Source organism: Canis lupus, chromosome X, assembly GCF_048164855.1.
Source record: "Canis lupus baileyi chromosome X, mCanLup2.hap1, whole genome shotgun sequence".
Taxonomy (NCBI): Eukaryota; Metazoa; Chordata; class Mammalia; order Carnivora; family Canidae; genus Canis; species Canis lupus.
The window spans coordinates 104,978,015-104,998,390 of NC_132876.1; the positions used below are offsets into that span (position 1 = coordinate 104,978,015).

Sequence of the window (20,376 nt, forward strand, 5' to 3'; positions counted from 1 at the left end):
CATGACCTGAGCTGAAATTAAGAGTCAGAAGCTCAATAGATTAAGCCACCCAAATGTCCCTTATTTTTAAAAAAGATCTATTTATTTTAGAGCATGTGCCCTTGGGCCCCCATGAGTGTGAGTTGGGGCAGGGGCAGAGGGAGAGAATCTTCAAGCAGACTCCCCACTGAGCAGGGAACCTGGCATGGGGCTCTATCCCATGAACCATGATGATGAGATCATGACCTGAGCTGAAATCAAGAGCTAGGCACCCCATGGAATGTCCTCTTAAAATTAGACAAAGTCAAATACATTTCTTGTCCTGCAGATAGCACCTGCTAAAGGGGCATAGACAGGCCACCCATGGCCTCCCTCTCCATTCCTTGTCCTTTTACCAGCCACAACCTGTGGGCCCCAAGTGGGTGTCTGATTCAGTGGCAGCCCATTCTGGTTGTGGCCTGCTTTGAGAAGATGAGCTCAATCAGTCTGATTCTCCTTTAGGAATTTGAATGGGGAAACATGGAAAGAAGTAGTAAGTTGGTTGGAGCTGGGGCTGAAAGACTCAATCAGAAGTTGATGAGTGTTAGGAAGGGAAGCCAATTGTCACAGGTGAGCTGCTGGTTACAGGGGAGTAAAGGTAAGCAGAGACTTTACTGTAGTGGACAGATATAGGGTAAAGGGGAGTGGGACAGGAAGCATCAGGTGCAGAGAGCAAACAGGTGGGTGCAGAGCAGTCTGGAGCCAAGCGCTGTACCTTTCCTATCTCCCCCACCCCCACACACGATTTCTATGATTGTTGAACCTTAAAATAATCCTTTACCTCTTGAGCTGTTTTGAATGAGTCTTGGTTCTTTTCAGTCAAAAGAGCCAAATTAGAATACACAGCCTGTAAGTACTGGCAAAGGGATGTGAGCTGCAGTTTGTGGCTACCGAGCCTCACTGTTACTGTCACTGCACCCCTTTGCTACATTACAGATGCTGCTCTGGCCCACGATGGCCCACGAGGTCACCTTACTGGACTGAAAAAGAACCAACAATGGACCCAAGTGTCCTGAACCCGCATCCCCAGTCTTGGTTTACTTTCAGAGCCCTGAACGGGAAGGTGGGGGTTAAGAACGTCTCAGGCAACTGGAAGGTCTCCAAACAAGCCTGGGGCAGGACTCCAGCTTCCAGGGCGGAAGGTGCTACAATGGGGAGAGGGGTGGGGGCAGGGCAGGGACTGCTGCTTGGCAGTGCAGAGGAGAACCAGGCTCTTCCAGGACTGGAACTGGTCTTCCCCCTACTTCAACCTCCAGGTCTCACTCAGATCGTGCCTGACGTACGTTTGAAATTGTGAATGAGTGACTGATGCCCGAGCGAGTGAATAAACGAGTGGCAGAAGTGGGTCACAGCCCCTGTTCAAACGTGTGGATCATTCTTCAGTCATCTTCTCAAGCTAAGGAACTTTGTGTCTGTCTCTGAGAAACAACCCATGCACCAGTATGAGTACCGCGGACGGTTGACTGGTCGCCTTCAGCTTTAAAAATAGCCAAGACGAGGGGATCCCTGGGTGGCTCAGTGGTTTGGCGCCTGCCTTTGGCCCAGGGTGTGATACTGGAGTCCAGGGATCGAGTCCCGCGTTGGGCTCCCTGCGTGGGGCCTGCTTCTCCCTCTGCCTGGGTCTCTGCCTCTCTCTCTCTCTATCATAAATAAATAAATCTTTTAAAAAAACAGCCAAGACAAGGGGATCCCTGGGTGGCTCAGCGGTCTGGTGTCTGCCTTCGGCCCAGGGCCTGATCTTGGAGTCCTGGGATCGAGTCCCGTGTCGGGCTCCCTGCATGGGGCCTGTTTCTGTCTCTGCCTCTCTTTCTCTCTCTCTCTCTCTCTCTCTGTCTCTCATGAATAAATAAATTAAAAAAAAAATAGCCAAGATGATAGAGCGCCGACCAGGATAACACCAGAGCCTGGAGACGGCACACGGATGACCCCGGATTGCGTTGGCCCTGTTTACAAAAACACGGCTCCCTTTGTCTTCCCCTGGAGAGAGTGAGGTTTTCATTTTAAGAGGCTGACTTAAAGATGCGGAGCCACTTCCCGGGCAGGCTTCCAAGTGACTACATCCCTCTCCCGGCTGCCTGGGGCGGGGCCTCCAGCCGTCGGTGGCTCGGAGCTACCGCAGGAGCAGTTGGCTGCAGCCCGCCAGAGCCAGAACCGCCGTGCGCTCGGCCTTCCCGGGGCACGGAGGACGGCTTCGGCCTTGCACTGAAGTGACGTCAGAGTTTGCGATTGGCCAGGCCGGGGTGTGTGTGTGAAATACAGGCGATGTCTGCCACACTTCTGAGTATGGCATTTCTTCCGGCCGAGTACCCCGGGCTGTGGGTAAGTGTAAATCTTTGCAGTCGGCCCTGGGTGGTTGTGAAACGTTCAAAGCGGAGCACTGGGACTCTCCAAGGGCATGACTTGGCATATTTTGTCATCCTGCTGGGCCTCAGTTGCCTTCTCTGTGAAATAGGGAGGGTGTCCTCCTGTGTTACGGGAGGATAGAAGAATTTAAGCCATCAGAGGCTGTGGTGGGGCCGAGAAGAGCTAAGCTGTCCAGAGTACCTCCTCTGGTACCTGGCATATAGGAGACAGTGCGGCACTCTCATCGTTTCTGAGCATCAGTCAAAAAAAAAAAATAAAAAGGTTTCGGTAACCATGTCCCTGTTTTTATTTCTAACAGCATAATATTTCTCTGGAAGATGCAGTGGATATATTCTGCTTCTTGATCGTACCTGTGTGGCCAACAGAAATAAGGCTTCAGGGGAAGTTAGTGCCAAAGGAAAGTTTGTCAGACTATATTCCCTTTCTCTTTTTCCCTTCTAGACCCTGACCGCACCTGCCCCATTTGCAGATGAAACCAGCTGCCAGTGCCAAGCACCCCACGAGAAACTGACCATTGCTCAGGCCCGCTTAGGAACACCAGGTGAGGCTGTACTTCTTGTTCCCCGAATGGGCTCTGTCCTGACATTTAAAATAGCAGAGAGGCCCATCATTACTTGAGCGGGCCTTGCTTTTGATCGGAGAGTTGAATTGAGAGATTTATAGCACAGTGCGAGAGGGATAAACCCCTGCCCTGATAAGCTCGACCAACCAAACTAAGCAAGTGAAAGAACAGGGATCGGAGCCGCAGCTCTGCCATCATTCTGCAGCTTTGTGCAAGTCATGAGAACGATCTCAATCTGTTTCCTCTTGAGCAAGCAGGGACACTGACACCTGCCTGCTTCACAAGGTTTTGGGGGTGACAAGATTTGGTTAAAAACACCAGAGCCCTGTTTAAACTGTGAAGGCTTATCCAAACCTAAGCTATTACAGTTATTGCCATTTTTAAAAGACTGTGTTTTTAAGCTGTTTCTCCCGGTGTGCCTTAAAGAGCCTGGGCTCTGCGCTGGGAGTGTGTTGATTCATTAACTCCTTTATACCAGAGACGGATATGGAAGAGATTGAGAAACCATCCGGAGAGTTCAGGCATACCTCGTTTCATTGCGCTTCGCTTGAGTGTGCTTTGCAGATGCTGCATTCTTTACAAATTGAAGGTTTGTGGTAACTCTGTGTTGGACAAGTAAATGGGCACTATTTTCCCAACAGTATTTGCTTATTTTGCTTCTCTGTCACATTCTGGTCATTCTTGCAATAGTTCAAACTTTTTCATTGTTCTCTTTGTTATGGTGACCTGTGATCAGTGATTATGATTCACTGGAAGGTCAGATGACAGCCTTCTTTACTATAAAGTGTTATTTTAAGGCAAATACATTGCTTTTTTTTCAAGATATGCCATTGCATGCTTAATAGACTACAGTATAGTGTAAACATAACTTTTTAAAAGAAGTAATCTCTACCTCCAACCTGGGGCTTGAACTTTAAACCCCTGAGATCAAGAGTTGTGTGCTCTACTAATTGAGCCAGTCATGTCCCCCTAAACATAAGTTTTATATGCCCTGGGAAACCAAAAAATTTACTTGACTCGCTTTATTGTGGTATTTGCTCATTCGTAGTGGTCTAGAACTGAACCTGCAATGTCTCCAAGGCAACACCTATAATTAAAGAGACAACTTGGTGTGAAATAAAACCCCCAAATAATATGCATGTGTGTGCTTAGGGGTTCAACCTTGCCACACAGATAAGTGAAAGTTTGAAGGAGGGCAGATTCACTTGTCCTGGAACAGTCAGGCAAGACTATGTAGCTGACCTGAATTGGTGGTCTGGGGAGAAGTAAGATTTGGACAAGGTGGGCAGCAAACAGGGGGGTATTCCAGGCTAGTGGGACAGAAGAAGTGAAGGCACAGAGCTAGCCACGTGGGAGTGCATGAGTGGCACTCCTGGTGATTTGGCTGGAGTGCAAACTAAGATTAGTTGAGCAGCTCAGCTTTGAGACATTGAAGACATTGAAGATAGCTCATTTTCCACTCACCATGACAAAAAGCAAACGTCCCAGGCCTAAGAGAATCTGTGGGACAAAGGACAGTTTGCTTAGTAATAATGGGTATTAAGTGCCTACAATTGCTAAGTTATTTATTTTTTTAAAGGTTTTATTTATTTATTTGAAAGACAGAGAGGGAGAGCCCAGAAGGAAAAGCAGACTCCTCACTGAGCAGGGAGCCCAATGCGGGGCTCCATCCTAGGACCCTGAGTCACGACCTGAGCCAAAGGCAGATGCTTAGCCGACTGAGCCACCCAGGCATCCCTACTAAGTTCTTTAGATGGATCCTGTTACTTCACTCTACAACTGTCTGTGATTAGTACTTAGAGTATTTCCCAGATGAGGGAATGAAGGCTTTAGAGAAGACACAGATCTCCCAAGGTTATTGAGTGAGCAGCTGCCAGTGATCCTCACGCTGGAGGTGTATCAGAATCACTTCAAGGGCTCATTAAACTAGATGGTTGGGCCTCACCCTTGAGTTTTTGGTTCAGTCCACATGGGGTGGGGCCTAGTCATCTGCTTCTCTAGATGAGTTCCCAGGTGCTGCTGCTACAAGGGGATCCACTTGAGGCCACTGGTGGGTGGTCAAGCTGGGATTTGACATCAAACCTGTTTGTGTTCAAGCTTGATCCTTCAACCATGACACTCTGCTTCCTTTTGAAGAGTAGCTTCAAGAGAGTGAGGTGAGGAGGGGAGAGCAGGCAAAGGCAAGAAGAGGCTTGGGAAGGCAGCTCTGAACAGCTAAACCAGTTGTTCGTAGACTTAAGTGTGCAACGAATCACCTGGTAAGCTTATTAAAGAAGCAGGTTTCCTGAGGCACCTGGGTGGCTCAGTCAGTTTAGCATCTGCCTTCAGCTCAGGTTGTGGACTCAGGGTGCTGGGATCGAGCCCCACATTGGGCTCTCTGCTCAGCAGGGAGCCTCCTTTTCCCTCTCTCCTTTACCCCCCTGCTTGTGCTCTCTCTCTCAAATAAATAATAATCTTTTTTAAAAAGCAACAGATTTCCTGCTCTCTCCTACCCCTGAATCTGAGATGGGGCCTAGACACTTGTATTTTATAACTAATAGCCAGTTGATTGTGAACTTGGTGGTCTATAGACCATACACTGTTCTCTACTGACCCAAGCAATAAATCCAAAAGCTGCAATGGAAGTCCAGGTAGTTATGAAAGAACTAATTTAATCTAAAGTTAAAGATTGAGCTTCAGGCCACCAAAGAAGATGACCCTACCTTTCTAGGGAAATGGAAGTAGAACGTACTCTGCATCTGCTAGGTGCTGCATGCTGTACTCCATCTCATTTGGTCTTTGCATTTGACAGTAAAAGCTGTCAGATGGGTAATACTGTGTCCTTCCTTGAGGACTTGGAGAACAGAAAAGTAGTTTGTCAGATGTCCTAGCTGACTGGGTAGAGCTAGGATTCGCCAAGTCCTTTTTACCTCAAATCTCTGCTATGTTCACCCATACAAAAGGCTGCCCTGTGCAGCCCAGGCCACAGCTGACCATGGAGCTCAGTGAAAACAGGCTTTGAACTGGAAGGTAGAAGGGGTATGAACAAGACATACACGGTGGCTGTGACCTTCTATAGCAATAGGGTGGTCTGTCTTGCTCACTGTGGTTTCACCAGCACCTAGCAGCATTCTGGTCAAATACTGTGTGCTCAGTAAATATTTTGTGATTGACTGAGAGAATGACTGAGTGAATGAATGGAAGTTTGGGACAAGAGGAGGAGCTTGCCCTCTGGAAATAAAATCGGAGGGTTGGGTGTGATGCTCTGAGCCAGCATCAAGCTGATTGGGTGAGATTGGGCACCTGTACATTGTCTAACCACCAAGCGGTTTAAACCCTGAGAACCAAGTTAGAATAAGATGGTGGTGCATTTTGAAATAGCTATGTCGTGGGCTCTGTGGAACATGGGTCACCACGGGAGGAGTGCGATGGAGCAAACGTGAGCTTTTCATACTAGAAGAGAAAGTCTCCTGTTATCTCATGTGATGACCCTGGGAAATTATCCAAGAGAATTTGTGATGTTGAGGGACACCTGGCTGGCAGAGGCAGGAGGGACACATTTTTGTTAGAAATTCCTTTATTGGGGTGCCCGGGTGGCTCAGTTGGTTAACCGTCTGCCTTCAGCTCATGTCATGATCTTGGGGTCCTAAGATTGAGCCTTGCCTGGGCTCCCTGCTCAGCAAGGAGTCTGCCTCTCTCTCTCCTTCCACCCCTTCCCCTGGCTTGTGCTCTCTCTCTCGAATAAATGAATAAAATCTTAAAAAAAAAAAAAGAAATTCCTTCATTTAGAATGTCTAGCATCCATATTAAAATGTGGCAAGATGTTCTTTGATTACCTAGAAGGCACATGATAGTTTCATTTATTTTTTAAAAAATTATTTATTTATTTATTTATTTATTTATTTATTTGAGAGAGAGAGAGAGAGAGAGAGAGAGAGAATGAGCAGGGGGGAGGGGCAGAGGAAGAGGGAGATGCAGACTCCCTCTGAACAGGGAGCCTGATGTGGGGCTCCATCCCAGGACCCCGAGATCATGACCTGAGCCGATGGTAGATGCTTAACTGACCAAGCCACCCAGGCACCCGGCACATGATAGTTTTAGACCACACTCTGATAATCATTGTTTTATTAGAGTAGTGGTCCTCTGAGCTACTTAGAATCCTCTGCATTGTTAAAGCAGACTTCACCCACAAAGTGTCTGATGGAGTAGGTCTGGGGTGGGCTGGAGAATGTGCATCTCTAACAAGTTCCCTGCTGATGCTGCCTGTCTTAGGACCTCACTGCCAGAACCACTGATGAAGAGTAACCGTTGGTAATGATTGGAGGAAGTGACAGGGAGATTATCCAAATATAATTGTTGGAACATTGTGCTGTTAGTAGAAAACAAAAAAAAATCATTGCTTTTTTGGAGCGTTTGGTAATTTTCAAGACGACTAAGCAATTACCTTTTTGTGGTGCTGTCTTGAGTGTTCCATCAAAGAGACAAAACAGACATAATTTTGGGGTTTATAATGTACTTCAAGTTTATAGTTATAACTGAAATCTTTATCTCCTTTCACTGGCCCTATTCTATGACTTAGTACAATTGTCTACAGTATGTTTTGCAATTGTAGGTCTGCCCAAACGGGCTGGCATATAAATTCTAAAAGAATTTAGGATGATAAACTCTGCTCATTGCTCTTAGCTCCTGGACGTTCTCTGTGAGCCACAAGAGAAAAGAACACAGTAGAGCAATTGGAATTGTCAACTTTGATCATAGCTCAACTAGTCCAGCTGTGGAACTATGACCATGCAAGGTTTCATATATATATATCTGGAGACTGAGAATCACTTCTCTGTCTTCAGATAAAGGAAAAGTCCAAGTGGTTATTTCGTAGGCTCCTTTTTATCACAGCTGCCTTTTTTCTTAAAAGCTAATTCAGTTCTAATTGCCTATTTTCTTTCTCAAAGGGAGATTTGTATTGTTTCATTTCCATGGTGCGTAGAGTTTGCCAAACTCATTTTTCAAGAGCTACCTCAATGAATTTTGCCTTATTTGTGTGCACCTGTACTATACTTTTCTTTAAATATACCCTTTTTTTAAGAAGAGTTATTTGAGAGAGAGAGAGAGAGAGAGAGAGCGCACATGAGTGTGAGCAAGCACAAGTGAGAGGGGCAGAGGGAGAGGGAGTGAGAATCTGAGGCAGACTTGGTACTGAGTGTGGAGCCTGAAGTGGGACTTGATCTCTCGACCCTTAGATCACAACCTGAGCTGAAACTGAGAATCAGACACTTAACCAGCTATGCTGCACAGACACCCCTAAAAATTCTTCTTTAAAATTTAAATTTAATGTATTTAAAAAACTAACATCAACCACTATCAGTAAATGTTGGCTATAAGTAGAAGGAAATTATAAAGTTTATATAAAGCTATAAAGTATGTATTAGATCTTTAAAGGTTAATTTTTATGTCCCCCTTTTTGCACATCAGTTGTGCACAAAACAATACTAGTTATCATAAATAGTGGGTGTTTAGTATTAATCTCTTTTTTAAAAGAACTCATATTGAAATGTAGGTTTCTAGAAGGCACCATGAGTTAAAAGAAAGGGCAGTGATGTTTGGTTTGTACTCAAATTTCATTGTAGTTGGGTTGCATGATATTGGATAAGCCGCTTAACCAGGCTGAGCTTCCATTGCCCCTCTATGAAATAAGGATAATAAGTCCATTCTCCTGCATACATTACAGAGCTGATGCAAAGGTTAAGTGAAAGATACGTGCTTTGTAAATCATATAGACTTTTTAAGCACTGTTTAAATGTAGGGTAATAGCCATAATCAAAAATGAATAGGGGCACCTGAGTGGCTGAGTCGGTGAAGCATCTGCCTTCAGCTCGGGTCATGATCCTGGGGGCCTGGGACATAGGCCCACATCGGGCTCCCTGCTCAGTGGGGAGTCTGCTTCTCCCTCTGCCCCTCCCCTCCACTCGTGTTCTCTCTATCTTTGTCTCTCAAATAAATAAGTAAAATATTAAAAAAAAAAGAATAATCCTTTGGTGGTTGCCTGAGTCTGAAGGAATACCAAGAAATGCCAGAACACAGCCCACAAAAACGTGAGTTAGGGTGTAATGCAGTTGGTGATTGCCTCCTGTCTGGCCATGTGGCAGGTATATGTTTAACTTTTTAACTGACTGCCAAACTGCTCTCCAGAGTGATTGTATCATTTTACATTCCTACTGGCATTGTTTGAGAGTTCCGGTTGCTCTGTACCCACACCGATAATTGCTATGGTCAATATATTTTTAAATTCTTAGCCGTTCTAGGGGTATGAAGTAGTCTATCATTCTAGCTTGAATTTGCATTTCCCTGATAACTAATAATATTAAAGATCTTTTCATGAGCTTGTTTGCCATCCATATATTTATTTTCTTTGGTGAAGTATCTGTTCAATTTTCTTGCCCTTTTTAAAATGAGGTATTTCTTATTATTGAGTTTTGACAGTTCTTTTGTATTCTAGATACAAGGCTTATATCAGATATATATTTTGCATATATTTTCTTCCTGTCTGATTTGCCTTTGTGTTTTTGTAAAAACGTCTTTTGAAGACATGAATTTGAAGTAAGGTCCTATTTATTTATTTATTTATTTATTGGCTTTATTATGTGTCCTTTTGGGTCCTATTCAAGAGATATTTTTAAAAGATTTTATTCATTCATGAGAGAGACACAGAGAAAGAGAGGCAGAGACACAGGCAGAGGGAGAAGCAGGCTCCATGCAGGGAGCCTGACGTGGGACTCGATCCTGGAACCCCAGGATCACACCCTGGGCTGAGGCAGCACTAAACCGCTGAGCCACCTGGGCTGCCCTATTCAAGAAATTCTTTTTTAAGATTTTATTTATTTATTCATGTGAGACACAGAGAGAGAGAGAGAGAGAGAGGCAGAGACAGAGGCAGAGGGAGAAGCAGGCTCCACGCAGGGAGCCCGACAAGGGACCCAATCCCGGGTCTCCAGGATCAGGCCCTGGGCTGAAGGCAGTGCTAAACTGCTGAGCCACCAGGGCTGCCCCTATTCAAGAAATTTTTTAAAAATATTTTACTTATTTATTTGACAGAAAGAGAGCACGAGTTGGCGGGAGGGGCAGAGGGAGAGGGAGAAGCAGACTCCTCACTGCGCAGGGAGCCCAGCTCGGGGCTCGATCCCAGGACCCTGAGATCATGACCTGAGCCGAAGTCAGACATTTAACAGACTGAGCCACCGGAGTGCCCCCTATTGACAAAATTTTTGCCAAACCCACAGTCACTAAGATGAGACAGTCAGAAGAGACAGTCACTAAGTCCCGTTTTCTTGCAGGAGTTTCACAGCTTTAGTTCATACATTTAGATCTATGATCCATTTTGAGTTAGTTTTCATATATGGTGTGAGATGTGAGGCAAGCATAGCCCCCTCACTGTTTCATTTGTTTGTAAGAGCTGAATAACAAAATAACAAAAATTTGGAGTTGTAAGATCCAGGAAGTTAAAATAATCCAATTTTCCCGCAGTACTATACCACGATCATTATTTGTATCTATGATTCTTAAGCAAATATTCAGCATCATTTTGATGTTATGTGTAATTAATTATATTGAAATTATTTGTAACATGGCAATCAACATGTGCTATACAGATAGGCATTTTACCAGAATATAACATTTATCTGATAGGCCTTACTCTGTCCATTCAGGATAAACAAGAATTTATTTGAAATACTTCTAAAAATTTGAGTCTGTGGGCAGAAAATTTATAATGCTATTGTATTCATTTTCTAGGCTGCATAACATACTGCAGTGGAATTAGTGGCTTAAAACAATGCAGATTAATTATGTCATAATTTCTGTGGGCCAGGAGCCTGGTTTAGCTGAGTCCTCTGCTCAGGCTCCCACAAGATTGCCTTTAAGCTGTCACCCAGGGATCATTTCTCATCTGGAAGCTTGATGGTGATAGGTCCGTTTCCAAGCTCACTCTGGTTGTTTCCTTGGAACCATAAGACCAAAGATCTAGCTTTTTGCTGGTTGTGAGCCAGATGCCACCCTCAGCCCCTAGGAGTCACCTGCCATTCCTGGCCATGTGGTCCTCTGACAACATGATAGCTTGCTTCTTCAAAGCCACCAAGAGAGAAAGAGTGAGTCTGCTAGCAGTATGGAATCTTAGATAGTGTACCATAATCATGGGAATGCCATCCATCATCTTTGCCATATTCAACTGGTTAGAAATAAGTCACAGGTCCCACTCATATTTCAAAGGGCGGAGATGACACAAAGGTATGAACAGCAGGTGGCAGGGACCCCTGGAAGCTACCATAAGGTTTTCTCCCACACGGCCATGGAAGAGCTGGGCTCCCTCTTGGGATCATTGCCAACCCCCCCTCCCCAGCTGCACAGGCCAGTGGTTCCCAGCATAGATGCTCTGGAGAATGCCCAAATGCCTAAAAGGACATCTAGAAAAATCTGAAACAAAAGATTAAGACAAATAAACATACAAGCTTAAAAAAAAGCCACACTCTTGAAACAAGTTTATTGTAGAGAATTTCAAGCATACACAAAAGTAGAACAATATAATGTTCTATGTGTGTGTCATCTATACCTACCACCCACCAACCCATGCTGGTCTCACCCCATGCATGCCCCCATCCACTTTCCCTTCTTTACTTATTTGAAACAAAGTCTGGGGCTCCTGGGTGGCTCAGTGATTGAACGTCTGTCTTTGGCTCAGGTCATGATCCTGGGGTCCTGGGATCGAGTCTTGCATTGGGCTCCCTGCAGGGAGTCTGCTTCTCCTCTCTGCCTTTCTCTGTATCTCTCATGAATAAATAAATAAAATATTAAAAAAAAGAAAGTCCTGGGCTTCCTATCATTGCATCCAGAAATGTTTCTATATAAATGTCGTAAAAAACTAGTTTGTTTTTTTTAAGATTTTATTTATTCATGAAAGACACATGCATACACAGGCAGAGACACAAGCAGAGAGAGAAGTAGGCTCCATGCAGGGAGCCTGATGTGGGACTTGATCCTGGGACCTTGGGATCACACCCCAGACCAAAGGCAGGCACTTAACTGCTGAGCCACCCAGGCGTCCTGAAAAAAAAAAAAAACTAGTTTATTAAAAAAGACTTTATTTATTTGCAAGAGAGAGAGTGCATGTGCACACAAGCAAGGGGGAGGGGCAGAGGGAAAGGGAGAAGCAGGCCCCCCACTGGGCAGGGAGCCTGATATCAGGACCCTGAGATCATTACCTGAGCCTAAGGCAGATGCTTAACCAACTGAGCTACCCAGGTGCCCTTAAAAACTAGTTTTAATTATTTATTTTAAGATTTTTAAATTTTTATTTATTCATGAGAGACAGAGGCAGAGACCTAGGCAGAAGGAGAAGCAGGCTCCCCGTGGGGAGCCTGATGCAGGACTCAATCCCAAGACCCCAGGATCACGACCTGAGCCGAAGGCAGATGCTCAAGCACTAACCACCCAGGTGTCCCAAAAAACCAGTTTTTAAAAACATAACCATTATACCATTATTTCACCTAAAAATTAACAGTAATTCTTTAATACCACCAAATATTCAGTGTTCCAATTTCCAATTATCTTATGTCTTCATTTACTGACAATTTAAACTTAAATCCAAATAATGTCTCTACATTCAATATGTTGATAAGTCTTTTAAATCTCTAATCTGCAGACCTACTTCCATTTTTCTTTGTCTTTTTTTTTCTTGAAGTACTCATTTGTGGAAGAGATTGGTTTTTGGTGGTTTTTTTTTTTGGGGGGGGTCCTGCACAGTTTCCCAGTCTAGAAGTTGCTGACACACTACAGTTTTAAAAAGTGAGCTTATTGCAAAATCAACTCCACAAATACTCTTCAAAGATTTACTAAATGGTCTTTTTCTCAGTAATTATGTCATCTTTCTTTACTTTTCTTTCCTCCCTGCTTCCTGAATTCATTTATCTTGATCACCTCTGAATCAATAACAAAAAGTTTTTGCAGAACTGCCATCTGCTTTCCCCTGGGATTTATATCTTAAAACAAATTTTCCTCAATTGAATTCAAATTGAATAAGAGCATTGAAACCAAGGATCCCTCATTAGACAGTTTGTTATTTCAAAGCATTTTCTATTTACCATGCCTTATTTAGAATCCAGTATAATCCTGTGAAGGCAATTCTGTTTGTTCAAAATGGTGTATAATTGGGAATAATTGCAATTCCCTATCTGACATAAAGTCTCCCGAGTTTTTTTTATTAGAGAAATTTAATTTATTAGAAACATTGTACCATCTGAATCTATTAATGTAACATTTCTTTTAATTTATATTCCAAATTAGGTTGTACTACATCAAGAAATAATCACAATTTTAAATCCATCTTAAAAATCATTCGTCAGAAGTTTGCACTGATTTCTTTTTTAAATTTATATTTATAATTCCATTATAATACATGCATATACTGGAAAAAGTCAATAAGACTCTTGCACTTACAAAAAAAAAAAAAACCTCAACAACTCAACAATCCTTTTCCCTACCTGTCCTAACTCCAGACCTTGCTTCCTCTAGACAGTCAGCATTTGACAACTTTCTTTTTTTTTTTAATTATTTATTCATGAGAGAGACACACAGAGAGAGGCAGAGACACAGGTAGAGAGAGAAGCAGGCTCCCCACAAGAAGCCCAATGTGGGACCTGATCCCAGATCCCGGGATCATGACCTGAGCCAAAGGCAGATGCTCAACCACTGAGCTACCCAGGCGTCCCAGCTTCCTTTTAAAAAGTTTATTTATTTATTTATTCATGAGAGACATAGAAGAGAGGCAGAGACATAGGCAGAGGGAGAAGCAGGCTCCATGCAGGGAGCCCGATGTGGGACTCGATCCCGGACTCTGGGATCACACCCTAAGCTGAAGACAGATTCTCAACCGCTGAGCCACCCAAGAGTCCCAAAAATCAACTTTCCGAAATGTTGTGGACATCTCTCATTCGCTGTCCTTGCCTTTCTTGTTTCCTCTGCTCTTGGGGGATTATACTTTTTAATTTATTTTTATTTGGTGGGGAGAGGGGGATCATACCTTTTTAATTCTTTATCTGTAATTCTCGTGGTATTTGGGAGGAAGTGGAGATGAATGTATATATGTTCAGTTTCCATATTTAGCTTTCAGTTTGCTAGTTCCTTCATTGATAGTCCAGAAATGGTGTCAGAGTTGGCTCCTAGGGAGCCTGGGTAGCTCAGCGGTTGAGCGTCTGCCTTTGGCTCAGGGCGTGATCCTGGAGTCCCGGGATCGAGTCCCACATCGGGTTTCTTGCAGGAAGCCTGCCTCTCCCTCTGCCTGTGTCTCTGCCTCTCTCTGTGTGTGTCTCTCATGAATGAATGAATAAATAAATCTTTAAAAAAAAAGTTGGCATGCACCCCCTCTACCCCCAATGTCTCCATCCTCTTTGAGGAGGTAGGTCTTCGGGCTATCTCAGCAAAGTGCCATCTGTGGTTTCTAGTGCAGCCTCTGGCTCCCAGGGGGCCATGGTGAGTGAATCCCTCTTGTCATGGGATGGCACTTCCCAGAGCGCCAGGTGGCCCTGTGAGAACGTCTGTGGAGGCCTCTTCTCTCTCGACCTTTCTCCCTCAGAAGGATTATAGTGTTGGCCGCAGGCCTGCAACACTGAGGACCACCCCGACATGTAACTTTGCACCCGACTCTTCTGTCTTTGGGGCTCGTGCCCCCCCCCTTTAATGGTGCCACAGAGGCTAGGGCGTGACCTCTGTGCGGTGGTGCTGGTTCGACAGCTGGCCCTCCTGAGGGAAAGAAGCCAGGCCTGTAGCATTTGCCGGTTTCTGTGGTGTAAATACGACCAAAGCGGATTCCAGGCCGCCGCTGTGCCCTGGCGTCGCAGGAGAGGCGCTCATGGGGAGCGGCCGAGCAGACGCCCGCGCGCCGCCCTGGGGAGCGGGGCTCGGGAGGCCTCCCGCGGGCCTGCCCAGGCAGGAACGCGGTCCTTGGCCTTTCCATCCGGCCCTTCGCTCACTCCTGGCCCGAGGCTCCCGGGCCGACCGTGCCAACCCTCCGGCTCCGCCCCGGCTGCCCGACCCTGCCGGCCCAGGCCCCTGAGGCGCGGCGCTGGGTGAGGCGAGCTCCGTGGCGCCGCGCGTTTGTCTCTGCTGCTGCTTGAAATGTGCGTTCGGGGGGGGGAGGGGGGGGGTCTTAATTCTCTGTTTCTACTCCACTCTGGTGTGGTCAGAAGAACCTCCTTGTAAAGGTAATTTCGCGCACGCGTGAGAGAGCGCTGGCACATTGCCATGGGGTTTGACCCAGGGCAGCTTCCTGCCACCGAGGACGGAGCGACCAGGCAACTGGGCTCCTTGCTCCGCAGTCCCGCTGATGCCACTCTGTTTCTTCCACAGTTGACAGGCCCGTCAGAGTGTACGCGGATGGAATATTTGACCTCTTCCATTCCGGTCACGCAAGGGCACTTATGCAAGCAAAAACACTGTTTCCCAACAGCTACTTGTTGGTTGGAGGTAAGAACTGCATTTTCTCTTTGTCTAGAAAATTCCTGGATGATGCACTTTCTGGAAAGGACCCCTCTCAGAGTCCCATTATTAAAATCTCACAGGGTTGTTACTCCCACTGCAGCTGATGCTGGCTCACCTGTTGGCCGCCCGGAATGGAATGTGACATCCAAAAAGCCATAGGGGATTCCGTCATGGGATTATACACACCGATTCCCAGAGAGAGACGGGCCAGTAATGCCACCAAGGGCAACGGCTTCATGTTTTCCGTTAATGCCTTTCTTCTTGTGATTGAGGCATGATCACATTTGTGTTTCTAAAATTTTCTGGAGGGTTAGGAGAAAAACAATATTATTTTGATTTCAAGTCCTAGAGAGCTGAGGAGCTTAAGGATGATTAAGGGTAAACGAGGTCATTGTCTATGACCATGACATGGTCATTGTCTATGACCACGGCACTTAGGCTGTTGCTGCGCTAACCTAAAGTAGTGGCTCTCAATGACCCTAATTAATGGGGCTTAGGAGTGTGTGTTAAAGAAAGGGAGATTTATATCCCTGGGTAATTTTGGTTCACGGTGAAGGAAATGGCTTACTTCATACGCTTGTGGAAGAAGGGTGGTTAGATGCAGACAGAAATTTTCATCCTCCGGAAGGCCTACCGATTTCAATGTAGGTAGATAGTACCTGCGTAGGGAGACCTGTATCTGGCCTCTGTAGCTTCTGGAAGCACCATAGCCCTTCGTCGTGATCAGTTTTTGTGCCATTAGGTGAACTAGGCACTGTCAACCCTTAAACCTTTACTGTGAGGAAAAAGCTGCTGGTAAGAGACCATGTCTCAATTTTTACAATATTTTGTTACCTTCTGTTAGTTTAAGACTACGTTTTGGATGATTGAGAGGCACCTTTCTACAGATTTTACTGAGGATGGTGACTGCGTGGTTAATTGAATGGAGTTCTTTCCAGAAGAAAGAGATGATGAAAGGCAATGATTACTGGACACGTCACGCAGACGGAACCCGAGGCAGGCAGAAAGCCCATCTGTTGTTCATTTCTTTTTATCTTGAGTGGAAAACCATTTCTGAAAGGAGCACTACCACCTGGAGTGTGGACTGAGCTGCTGAGGCCCTGGGGAGACCGCTGCAGTGTTTTGGTGACCCAAGTTTGGAGGTGGTTTGATGTGGGTCACACTTAGGAACACTCGCCATGGCTCTGAGTGATTACATTAAAGGTGGTACCGGGGGCATGGCATCAGAGCTCAGTGACCATGAGTGGCATTGCTGTGGCAAATGTGTTTTGATAAAATTGCAGACAAGAGAAAGTACAGTCTTCCTTCGAGGTATGTAGTAGTTACCTTCCTCTAAAATCCAGCGTCTCACAGCTATTCCAGAAATACTATGTGATTAGATGTAAAACAAAGTTAGGTTCTAGACTAAAATGATTTAAAACAATTGTGCAGGTGTGCTGTGGCAAAAATCCTGCATATTGTGGCAAAAAATCTCCAATGAAGCTGCCCCCGTACCTTGAAAGATGTTTAGCATCATTGGCACCCTTCCCACTAAATGCTAGTAGCTGCTTCCACTCAGTGTGACAACTAAAGATGCCCCACAAATTTCCAGAAATGCTTCCTAGGGGATAATGAGGCCCCTGTCAAAAACCATTGTTTTAGATTAAGAGTTTTCAAACTTTGATCCTCACAATCCCTAAAAAGAATTTTGAAATAACTGTATATACCTTTTTTCAATTTTTTAGGTTGACACCTCAAATTTTGTATTCTGTAAAAGATGTACTTTCTTTAATATTATAAATATTGACATTTTAAAAATTCAATATACTTTTTAAGGGAAGTTTTATGTTCACAGCAGAACTGAGGAAAAAGTGCAGAGAATTCCCATACACCCAAACATACACACCCCCCTTATCATCAACATCCCCCACCAGAGTGATACATTGGTTACAGTCCATGAGCCTGCACTGACACGTCATCACCACCCAGGAGTCCATACTTTACGCTAGACTTTGCTCTCACTGTTGCACATTCTGTGTGTGGGTTTTGGCAAATGTATAATGCCATGTGTCCACTATTGTAATATTGTACAAAATTAATTTTACTGCCTTAAAAATTCTCTGCGCTCTGCCTATTCATCCGCCTCTCCTCCAGCCCATGGCAACCACTTAGCTTCTTACCATCTCTATAGTTTTTTTTACAAAATGCCATTTAATGGAAATTTTATAGTACGTGCGTACCTTTTTCAGATTGGCTTTTTTCACTGAGTAATACTTATTCAAGGCTCCTCCATACTTTTCATGGCTTGCTAGTTCACTTTGTAGTCTTGGTGTATCAGACTGGATGGACCACGGTTCATCCATTTCTTACTGAAGGACACCTGGGTGCTCCCAAGATTTGGCAATTATGAATAAAGCTGATATAAACATCCATGTGCAAATTTTTATGTGGACATAGGTTTTTCAACTCCTTTGGGACCAACTAAGGAGCATGATTGCTGGATTGTATGTTAAGATATGTTAAGTTCTGAGGCATCTGGGTGGCTCACTCAGTTAAGCGTCCTACTCTTGGTTTTGCCTCAGGTCATGATCTCAGGGTGGTGAGATTGAGCCCCGAGTTGGGCTCTCTGATCAGCGCAGAGTTTGCTTAAGGCTGTCTCCCTTTCCCTTCCACTTGCATGTGCATGCGCTTCCGCTCTCTCTCTCTCATAAATAAATAAATAAATAAATAATCTTTAAAAAAATAAATAAATAATCTTTATAAAGAGTATGTTTTGTACAAAACTACCAAATAAATAAATAAATAAATAAATAAATAAATAAATAAAATATTTATAAAAAGAGTATGTTTTGGGGACACCTGGGTGGCTCAGTGGTTGAGCGTCTGCCTTCGGCCCAGGGCGTGATCCTGGAGTCCCGGGATCGAGTCCCGCATCGGGCTCCCTGCATGGAGCCTGCTTCTCCCTCTGCCTGTGTCTCTGCCCCTCTCTGTGTATCTCTCATGAATAAATAAATAAAATCTTAAAAAAAAAAGAGTATGCTTTGTATGAAACTGCCAAACTGTTCCACAAGTGGCTGTACCACCTTGCATTTCCTGCAGCAGTGCATGAGAATTCCTTTTTTTAAAATTTTATTTATTTATTTATTCATGAGAGACACAGAGTGAGAGAAAAAGAGAGACACAGGCAGAAGGAGAACCAGGCTCCATGCAGGGAGCATGAGAGTTCCTGATGTTCCATATCCTCACCGGCATTTGGTGCTGTCAGTATTTTGCATTTTGGCTTTTGTAATAGGTATATAGTGGTATTTCATTGTTCTCTTATTTTGCAATTCCCTGGTGACGTAAGCTGTTGAACATCTTTTCATATGCTTACCTGCCATCTCTGTATCATCTTTGGTGAAGTATGTGTTCAGATCTTTTGTCATTTTTTAAATCTGTTTGTTTATTTTCTTATTGTTGGGCTTTAAATGTTCCTTGTATAGTTTGGGTGTTCGCATAACAGCCCTTTATCTCTTCTATCTTTTTCAAGCATTTTTGCCCAGCCAATGGTTTGTCTTCTCATTTCCTTTACATTGCCTTTCACAGAGCCACAGTTATTAATTTTAACTCAGTGCAGTTTATCGATTGTGTCTTTGATGGTCTGTGTGTTGTGTCTAAAAATCACTGCCTACCTACCCAAGGTCATCTAGGTTTTCTCCTAGGAGTTTTATACTTCTGTGTTTTACATTTAAATCTATGGTCCATTTTGAGTTAATTTTTGTGAAGAGTATAAGATTTGTGTCTAGAGTAATATTTTTTTTGCATGTGGATGTCCAGGGTTTTTTTTAACATCATTTGTTGAATAGACTGTTTTTGCTATATTGTCTTGTCTGTGCTCCTTTGTCAGAGATCAGTTGACTATATTTGTGTGAGTCTATTTCCAGACTCTCTTTTCTGTTCCATTGATCTGTTTGTCCATTCTTTTACCAGTTCTATACCTTCTTGATTACTTTAGCTTTATAGTAAGTACTGAAGTTGGGTAGTGTGAGTCTTCAAGTTTGTCAACTTCTCCAATATTAATTTGGCTGTTCTGGGTCTTTTGCCTCTCCATATACACTTTAGCATCAGTTTATCAATAGCCACAAAATAAGTTGCTGATGTTTTTATTGGAATTGCATTGAATCTATAGATGCATTGACATCTTGACAATACTGAGTTTTCCTGTTCATGAGCATAGAATATTTCTCCATTTATTATGTTCTTCGATATCTTTCATCAGAGTTTTGTAGTTTTCTTCATATAGGTCTTGTACATATTTTGTTAGATTTATACCTAAGTATTTCATTTTGGGAAGGGGAAGTGCTAGCTTAAACAGTAACACATTTTTAATTTCAAAACTCACTTGTTCATTGCTAGTATGTAGGAAGGTGATTGACTTTTATGTAACAAACTTGTATATCCTGCAACCTTGCTATAGTTGATTAAAAATTAGTTCTAGGGGATTTTTTTTGGTAAATTCTTCCAAATTTTCTACATAGGTGGTCATGTCATCTGTGAACAAAACCAGTTGTATTTCTTCCTTCTCAGTTTGTATACTTTTTATTTCCTTTTCTTGGCTTATTGCACTAGCTAGGATTTCCAGTATAATGTTGAAAAGCAGTGGCAAGAGGGGATATTGTTGTCTTGTTCCTGATCTTAGTGGGAAAACTTCAACTTTCTCTCTAGTAAGTATGATGTTAGCTGTAGGTTTTTTTTGTAGATAGTGTTTATCAAGTTGACTAAGTTCCTCTCTATTCCATTTTCTGAGAGTATTTATCATGAAGGAGTATTGGATTTTATCAAATGCCTTTTCTGCATCTATTGATTAGATCTTGTGATTTTCCTCTTTACCTTGTTGATGTGATGGATTACATTAATTGATTTTCAAATGTTGAACCAGCCTTGCATACCTGAGATAAATCCCACTTGGTCAT

At 43.8% G+C, this 20,376-nt stretch overlaps 1 protein-coding gene across 10 annotated transcripts in view; it reads left to right on the plus strand.

Annotated features, from left to right (window-relative positions):
• Positions 1 to 20,376, plus strand: part of PCYT1B (phosphate cytidylyltransferase 1B, choline) — a 131,249-nt gene that overhangs the window by 52,792 nt on the left and 58,081 nt on the right. For 6 of the 10 annotated variants that reach the window (XM_072817475.1, XM_072817477.1, XM_072817474.1 and 3 more), the window contains exons 2-3: positions 2,824 to 2,923; positions 15,314 to 15,430. In XM_072817475.1, coding sequence (XP_072673576.1) covers positions 2,824 to 2,923; positions 15,314 to 15,430 — 217 coding nt within the window. Of the gene's footprint in view, positions 1 to 2,114; positions 2,338 to 2,823; positions 2,924 to 15,313; positions 15,431 to 20,376 lie in introns of those variants that run through there. The other 4 variants (XM_072817481.1, XM_072817479.1, XM_072817476.1 and 1 more) reach the window with 3 other exon arrangements.